Below are 8606 nucleotides of genomic sequence, written 5' to 3'. Positions count from 1 at the left end.
CGGGGCCCCGGCACCATGGGGCTTCCCCGTCCAGGGGCGTCCAGATGCCAGGCAGGGAGGAGGGCGGGGAGGGGCACGGGACCTGCGCGAGGAAACCCTGGCTCAAAGCCCCATTCCCAGTTGGTGTTACTACTTAGTCCGTCGCTTTGGCTAAGGCTCGTTTCCAAGCCTCAGTTTCCCATCTGTAAACCCGGAGTGAAGGGTGTTCTCCCTGCAGAGCCGGGATGGGAATTTAACGAGGTACTGAGCCTGCCGCCGGAGCATTCAGACAAGGGGGTCCCATCGCACCAAGGGCAGGACCGTCCCGCAGCATCACCCGGCAAAGTTGCGCCACTCGCCAGGTGCGGGCTCATCCCACCCCGCCCAGCCGCCGCCTTTCTCCCCGAAGCTGGCTTGGGGCGAGGGGCGAGGAGCCGGGAACTCTCTCCTGCACCGGCGCCTCCCGCGCGGGCACCGGGGCGCGCGCCCTTCCTCCTGGCCCGGCACCCCGAGGTGCCCGCGCTCCAGGAGCTGGGCGGGGCGCAGCCCACGTGACCCGGGCGGGCAGCACCAGGTCTCGCCCGCTGCCCGCCAGGCCGAGGCAGTCAGGAGCTCCTGCCTTGCGCCCTGCGCCCTGCTGCCCTAGCGCGCTCTAACCCGACGCCCAGCCTCTGCTGAAGCAGGGCCCGCACGCACGCCCGGGGAAAGAGTCGGTAAGTGCTGCGAGCAGGGGAACCGGTGGGGCACTGGTAGTGCCCAGGACAGGAGACTCGGGCTCAGGGACGGTCTGTGGAGATGTGCGCACCTCTGCTGGTGCAGAAACGCCCCCAGTAACCACCGCCCCCCCTTGCTCCAGGCTGGCGAGGAAATCCTGTCCTGCCCCCCCAGAGCCACAAACCTCAGACTTCACCTGCCTACTCTGATCAGTCCTCAGGCGGCAGGTCTTGAGGGAAGCTCTGCTTTTTGTCAGAAGCCCTGTTGTGGGTCTGCAGGCAGGTTGAGCTGCAGACTGGGAGGGTTCTCCCTGGGCGGCTTCTCCCTGGGCGGCTTCTCCCTGGGCGGCTTCTCCCTGGGCTGGCTGCCCTGCAGTCCTTGGGGTCCCAGCTGGGAGGATGTCCTGGCTTGGAAGGAGGCTTCCCGGCCCCCCTCTGGGCATCCAGGAGCCCCGCTTTTATTGGAATCATCTTGTTTGCAGCCAGGCCCCTCCTGGCCCACCTACCGTGTTGTAGAGATTGAGGGGTCGGGGGTCTGAGGGCAATGGCCGAGCTAACCCTCCTTATAAATCCCCGAGGATTCCATAGGCTCGGATCGCACCCCAATACTGAAAACCCCACTTCATTTTCAGGTGGGTTGGGGCCTTTATATTGTTTTTCTTTTTTTTTAGCGTTTTTTTTTTTAATCTCACACACTTCTTTCTGAGAAGTTGGAGTGGCCTTGGGGGGAGGCGAGGCCCCCAGGAGCCCCCTAACGGCACCGGCGGGCCCTGCCCATGACGTGAGGTCCAGGGAGGGGCCGGAGCCTGCAGACCATGGGCGGCCGCGCAGCGGCCTTGGCACACGGGCGGGGCAGCGCCAGGCGCACGATGAGCCTCGGGGACTGAGAAACCACCACCGGCGGAGGGGGTCTGGCGGGAGGGCGATAAAGCAGGCTGATGGGAAAGGGGACCCTGGCGGCCTTGAACGACAATGTGGTGCAGCTCGTGTGGCTGGTTCGGCCTTCATGAGGTTGACTGTCTTGTTCTTTGCAGAAGCGACCTCTGGAGGAAGAGCCCCCAGCTCCTCCTCCTCTTAGAACCACCCCCGCCTCCGTCAATTCTGACCCCCTGGCCTCATACAGGGCTGCAGGGGGCCGGGGGTCACGGAGCGCGGCCGCGGAACAATGGGGAGGCCGAGGCCCGGCTGGTGAGGGGAAGCCAGCTCCCAACTCAGCCCCGCCCTGGGCCTGCAGCCTCGGCCTGGGGCCCGTCCTGGCCGTGGGCTGAGGCAAATGCAGGACCTGGGTCCGCGTGTGAACGAGGGACCTGGCAGGGCGGGCGGGCGGGCGGTCGGCAGGCTGCGGAGCGCCCGCCCAGTGGTGCACCTGCGGCGGGGGCTGGGGGGCGTCTGGCAGAAAGGGCCCCTTTTGCAGCGGACGAGGGCTGGGGGCGGGCTCCCGCCGGTGGGCAGCAGGCCCGGCTCTGGGGGCAGCGTTTGGGACACACCTCGGGGTGAACGCAGAGCTGGCGGCCGGCCTTCCCCCAGGAGTGTGCCCGCACCCTTGTCGGCACAGACAGCCCCCGAGGCCCGGGTCCCGCGTCAGCAGGGCCTTCAGTCAGGGAGTCCGACGGGCTTCGCGGTTTTATTCGCTCAGGGGTGACCACCCCTCACCATCGTTCCAGCCCACCCAACACGCGGTCCGGCCAAGCGTCACGAAGGAGGAAGCCTCGCCCAGATGTCTCTTTAATTTGGCCAAAATAGGAACTCGAATCTTTAACAGTAAAGGTGACATACGACTGAATCTCAGCCCCCTGGGCCCTGGGTATTCACTTTATAAAACCAGCTCCGCTGCCTGTCTCCTGCCGTCCCCCGCCGAGGCGGCCCCTCGGTTCTCTGTCACGGCTGCCCCGTGCCTGGGAAGGCTGGCGGGCAGTGGCCGAGCAGCGCAAAGGGGAAGTGTTCTGTTCAGGAAGCTCATGACTAGGAGTTATCTGTCCTCAGTGGAATGAGGACAGATAGAGCCCAGTGCGTGCCTTCCGCCCCCCGACACACGCGCCCCAGGAGGGTCCCCCCGCACCGCCTGCCCTTGCCAGCTGTGGGTGAGGGGGCCAGGAGGACGCGGGGCCTCGCTGGGCAAGGCAGCAGGGGGCGGCGGGTGGGAGCGTGATGGGCCACGGGGCTGTCCCCTCCCCGAGGCCACGTGCATGGTCCCGCGGCGTGGCTGGGCCTGGTGGGGGGCCGGCCCTGCCAGCTCCTGCGGCATCCGAGCCCGAGGCGAGCCAGACGGGGTGCCCGCAACACGTCCCCGAAATGCCCACGGACTTCCGGTGTGTGCATTTTAAATGCCGAGGTCACACGTATTCTTCATTCAGTGGAAGACTGTTTCTCTAAACATGGTGTTCAGAGAGGCTTAAGCGTTTTGTTCACCCACTCAATGGGAGGCTTCGGTCACAGCAGGGGAGGCCACGCCGTGGGTCGCCCCTCCCCCGCCCCCACCCGCCGTCCTCGGGACAGGCCCCCCGGGAGCACGGCCCCCACCCCGCCTGGCACAGCCTCCTGTGAGCCGGCTCTGCGACATGAGCCAGCCCTCCCAGCTCTCGCTGCCCCTGCCGCTCAGCCCAGGGTTGGGCCGGAACCAAAACGCAGCGCTTGGGTACAACTTTTCAGGTGACGTGTGGCCCACAAAGTAGCAGCGGCCTGGCCTTGGTTGAGCGACATGGGGCGTATGTTTCCCGGTGTGTGTCCCCTCGTCACTGGCGGTACTAAACCGAGCACAGTGGACATGTGTCGCTTTCCGTAGTAACTCGGGGCCATCGTGGGAGCGAGCGCGCAGGCCGGTGCTGGAACATTACGCCGCGGTTCCTGTGGGCGCGGGGCGGGGCGGAGCGGGCTGTGGGCCTCTCTGCCGTGCCCGCCGCTGGTCCCTTCTCAGCATGGTCCTGGCTGGTCTCGCTCCGGGCCGCCAGGAGCCAGCATGGGCCTCGTCCCCTTGAGAGGGAAGGTCACGCTCAGCTGACGGTCACGGTGCTCTTGTCTGCTCTGGAAATAGAATTTCAATGAATACCCTTCTTAGGATACAATTTTTTTTTTTCCAAAAGTGGTAAAAAAACAAAACAAAACTGAATAAAGCCCAGTCATCCATCAGATAACTTTTTGTTCCAACGTTTTAAAACCCAGAAACCGTGTGCTCCAGGGAGCATCAAAAATCCGCTTTGTTTTTCAGTTCTCTTGCCCACAAGACGGGGGCGGTCTGGGCGCTCAGGGCTCCCTCCAGATGCAGCGCCCATCGTCCCCCTGCGCCGCGGGGGGAGGGGCTGAGGGTTGGGCCAAAAATGTAAGCGATTTCGCACCCGTTGTAAGGGACAAGCCAGGGAACATTCTAGTTGACAGCCACGGGATCTCTGTGGAAACTTCCATCTCAAACGGCATCTGAGTGCTGCTCAGAAAATGTCACGGTTCCTAATTAACCTCTTATGCACAAATGGATGCACATTCCTGGCGCAGAGCACGTGCCGCTCTGCTGCCGCGGGTGCGGGGAGCCGCTCACAGGGCCGGGACGCCTGGCCTGTGACGTGAAGCCCCCCACCCTGTGACAGCAGGCAGATGGGACCCCTTCCCGGACGTTCCCGGGAAGACAGATTTCAGGCCCCAGGGAAGATCTGCCGAAGTCACCGGGCGGCGAGCAAGCTTTGTCACCCACAGCAAACGGCATCCAAACGGAGCGTTTCCCCAGGATCGCACTGGGGGTTCTCATCACGAAGCCTGACCCTAGGGCGGGGGACGGAGCCGTCCTGTCCTTGCCATCACAGTCGCTTCTTCCGCAAAAGGAAGAGAATAAGGGACCCTGTGCCTAAAGGTGCGAGGTCCAAGGCGCGGGAAGCAGAGCCCTTTTAAAACCAGGGTGTGGGAATTCTACACGGACGTTCATTTGTTTGCCCGTTTTAGGAAACGCCTCACCCAGGTGCAGGCCGGCTGCCTGGGAACGCGGCGCTCTGGGCGCAGCCTGGCGCGTGGTGAGCTAGCCGGCGCCCGGGGCTGCCCGGCTGACGCTGCGGTCCTGTGATCTCCCAGGTGGGACCCGCCGAGGAGCAGAGATGGGGAAGAAGCTGGACCTTTCCAAGCTCACGGATGAAGAGGCCAGGCACGTCTGGGAAGTCGTGCAGCGGGACTTTGAGCTCAGGCGGAAGGAAGAGGAAAGGCTGGAGTAAGTGCTGGGGCTGAGCGCACGCCAGGGCGGGGCTCGCTGGGCGGTGAGCGGTGCTGGGCTGGGGGCGGCCCGGTGCTGCGGGACGTCTCCCCTTCTGGCCTCAGCCGCCTCACGATGGAAATGAGGCTGCCTGACTCTCAGGCAGTCCCTGAATAGTTTTATTGCAAGTTGATCCACCTTCCAAGGTGTCATCATCCCCAAGCTGGGTGATGCTTGGGCCTCAGCCTTACAAGAACAGAGCAGCTGAAGGTGATCAAGGGGTGAAGATGACCCATGTGGGCACACCCTGAATGCGACACTCGAGGGGTGTGGGACGAGGCTGGCCCGTCTTCCTTCCCGGTAGCATGGGTGGCACCCTGTCCCCCACCCTGAGGCGGAGCTAAAGCCCACCAGCAGCCTTGCCTCCCATCCGCCTGCATGTTCCTCCCCAACCGCCCGCCAATGTCCGCTTCTGCTGGGCCCCTGGGTGCCTCTCTGGGGCTCGCCGTGGACCGGGGGGCCTGTGCAGAAGGAGGCTACGCCTGAGCAGAGTCTCGAGGAGGCGCGAGCGGTAGCCAGGAGCGGCAGCCGGGCGCTCCAGGCAGGGCAGGGAGGGGAGGTCGCGGGCGGCAGCGGGCGGGTCCCCTGGCGCCCACGCGCCCTGGGCCAGCCTCTGAGACCCTGCAGGCCACCCAGCAAAGGACCACGGGCCCGGCCCCTGCCTCTCAGGGCGTGGGTTCCCGACGTGGTCAGTTGCGTTTGGAGGCGGAGCCAACGAGTTTGTCCACGTGTTGGGTGTGGGGTGGAGAGTGTGGGAGGAGTCAAAGGTGACTCCAAGGTCAGGGCCTGAACAGCTGAGAGGACGCAGCTGCCCGCTCACCTGGAAAAGGCGCAGTGGGCCCGGGCAGCGGGGGCGGGGCTGGACTGCCTCCTAGACCTCGCGCGGCCAGGGGGCCCCCACACCCTGGGCTAAAGCCCAGCGCCGCGGCCACAGGAGCTCTCACCGTGCAGATGGCGTCTGTGCCTGTTTCCTTCGGCTGCTGTAGCTGCTGCCTATGCAGCGACTTAAACACACAGGCGTGCCCGTGGCTCTGGAGCTCGAAGAGCTAACACGAGGTGGGGGGCGGGGCTGCGCTCCTCCTGGGGCCTCTCAGGAAACCCCGTTTCCCTGTCCGTCCCACCCGGGAGCACCCTCCAGCCGGCTCCGTCACTGCCCTTCGCCGAGCTCTCTTTCCGGCTCCCCGCCCCCTCCCCGTGGCGCACGGGCCCACCCCGATAGCCAGGGCAGCCTCCAGGGCCCTCCGCTTGGTCACATCTGCCTCAGAGGGCCGTTCCGGCGGGGCTGCCGAGGCCCGTGGAGCGTTCTTGTCCCTGGTCTCACGCTGCAGGCGGGGCGCTGGCTGGCGACAGGCGGCAAGGAAAGAGGCGCGTGAACAGTGGGGTTAGGGAAGGCCTCTTTTGTGTTTTTTATTGTTTTTGGTGTTTTTCTCTTGTTCACTGGGCTATTGGTTCAATAAGCAATAAAAGGCAGAGCCGCCCCTGCCTGGGAAAAGCCTTCCCACCAGCGCCCCACCCCCGTGACCTTGCCCCCAGCGGCCCCACCCCCGTGACCCCAGCAGCCACACTCTGCTGAAATGCACGTAGGATAAAGACTCTGGTCCTTGTCACCGAAGCTGGCTCTGCAGAGTAAGTCGGCTAAAATCCGGGCAGTCCGTTACGAAACTGAAGATCACTTTTATGATATAAATGCCCCTTCCCAGTCTCTTCTCAGTGTTTGTCTGGGCATTTAACCGATTTCAACACAAATGGTCGCCCACTTCTGGCCCCCCGTGTCCCCTTCCCTGTGGCCTGTCTGTGGGCTTCTCCACAGCCCCCCCGGGGACAGCGTCCCATCTGCTCTCAGTTCCCGGTGACGCCGTGGCCTGTGAATCAGTGGAGACCTGAGCCTCAGGGGACCGCTCCGTGGGTAGCCAGGCAGACGCGCAGGTCAGGGACTGCGCGCCCGAGCGGTTGAAGTGCTTGCGCTGCTCCGAAAGGGACGCCAAAGGGGTGGCCCAGCCCAACGACCCTACCGCGGTCGTTGACAGAACACGGTTAAGGAGGGAACCTGTGAAACCAGGAAACAAGCACGCTCCGTCCTCGGAGAGCAGGCCCCTGGGCTGCACAGGCGGACCCTGCGCGCGGGCTCAGGGCCCCTTCCCGAGAGCAGGTTCGCCGAAAGGCCGCTTGCTGAACAGACAGCTCACCCACTGTGCCCATTTGAAAACAATCCAAGAACCAAAAAAAGGGGGAGGATTTCTTTTCATATGTACAAGAATGTGTCTTCGACACAAGGACTGTGTCATAGGTGGATTCCTCCGCAGCCGCGCGTGCCCGGGCCCCTGACCTTCGCAGGGACGGGAGGCGTGAGGCTGTGAGAGTGATTGCGCAGCACCTGCCTGACTGGAGGACCCCAAGCCACCAAAGCCTCCGATCCCTGGGCCGGGCCCCAGGCGCCGTCCCCAGGGCTGTGCTCCAGGCACGCAGAGCCCACGGGGAGCCCAGAGGCGTCCCAGTGGTGGGACTGCCGAGGCAGGCGGCCTCGGCCTCTGCCCCTGAGCCTCCTGATGGCATTCCTGAGAGAATGCGTGTTTATTCCGGGGAACGGGGGTGCTAATCGCGGTGACCTCCGTGTGGCTTTCCTCTCAACTGACGGGAAGGGATTTCCCCCGGGGCCACTGGCGGACGGGCAGCCCCCGGCAGAAGGCGGCGGGGGCGGGGCGGCAGCCTTTGGCTGAGTCCAGGCAGACATAAATCTCTCCCTGAAGTTGGCATGTGTGAGCAGGGACATGGGAGTGGGGTGTTTACTGTACAGGGTGTGATGTTATGCCTGGCTTCCCGTCAGGGTACAGTGCTGGGTGCCAAAGAATGGAAAACTCAAAGGTGCACAAAATAGGACGTCGACAGCGCCCAGCACCGGCTTCGGCGGGCACTGCGGGAGGGAGCGGGGCAGGGCGGGGAGGGGCCTTGCCAGGAGGCCGTGGGTCCCGCTGTGGGTGAACTTTGAGCTTTAGGGCAGGATCGGCGTCCGTGTGAGAGACGGGCAGCCTGGTGCCGATCTGCTGCCAGGCACAGGGCTTGGGCCGTGAGCCCGTGGGTGCGGCCGCCCCGGGTGTGGGGAGGGAGGGTGGACAGGAGAGGCTTTGCTCGAAGAGGCAGCTCCAGCCCTGACGGACGCCCCTGCGGCACTGGCCTTCACGGTCCTCGGGGCCCCTGGGGATGGGTGATGTGGGGGGAGGAGGCCAGTGGGAGGGGGCCAGGCGCGGCTCCTGGGCGGCCGTTCCAGCCGCAGGTGCAAGAAGCCAGCTGCTGAGACCTGAAAGGCCCTTTGGGAAGGCAGCTACCTCTTTCTGCTTGTGTCCTCTCCCATTGGGGTTTCGTTCTGGTGGAGAATATCAGCTAATTTGTGCACCAGGAGAGCTAAAAAAAAAAAACCTTGAGAAAAAGCACAGTGGGAGGAAGTGTGTGCCCTGGTTTCAAACTATACTGCAAAGCTACAATAATCAAAACAGCATGGTACTGGCATGAAACCAGATAGACAGATCAACAGGATAGAATGGAAAACCCAGAAATAAATCCTCACTTACATGATCAATTAATCTATGGCAAAAGAGGCAAACATATACAATGGAAAAATGACAATCTCTTCAATAAGTGCCGTTGGAAAAACTGAAGAGATACATGCAAAAAAATAAAGGAAACTGGAC

The 8606-nt window shown here is 63.5% G+C and overlaps 1 protein-coding gene across 1 annotated transcript in view; it reads left to right on the top strand.

Annotated features, from left to right (window-relative positions):
* Positions 1-585: 585 nt before the first annotated feature.
* MLPH (melanophilin) overlaps positions 586-8606 on the top strand; it is a 31141-nt gene continuing 23120 nt past the window's right edge. The window contains exons 1-2 of the mRNA XM_054570389.1: positions 586-692; positions 4746-4878. Of these exons, the coding sequence (XP_054426364.1) occupies positions 4769-4878 (110 nt within the window). The 5' untranslated portion in view covers positions 586-692; positions 4746-4768. The remainder of the gene's footprint in view (positions 693-4745; positions 4879-8606) is intronic.

Source organism: Pteronotus mesoamericanus, unplaced genomic scaffold, assembly GCF_021234165.1.
Source record: "Pteronotus mesoamericanus isolate MK-2021 breed Mesoamerican mustached bat unplaced genomic scaffold, CSHL_Meso_final contig_1018, whole genome shotgun sequence".
Taxonomy (NCBI): domain Eukaryota; kingdom Metazoa; phylum Chordata; class Mammalia; order Chiroptera; family Mormoopidae; genus Pteronotus; species Pteronotus mesoamericanus.
This window is presented reverse-complemented; position numbering and strand designations above follow the sequence as displayed.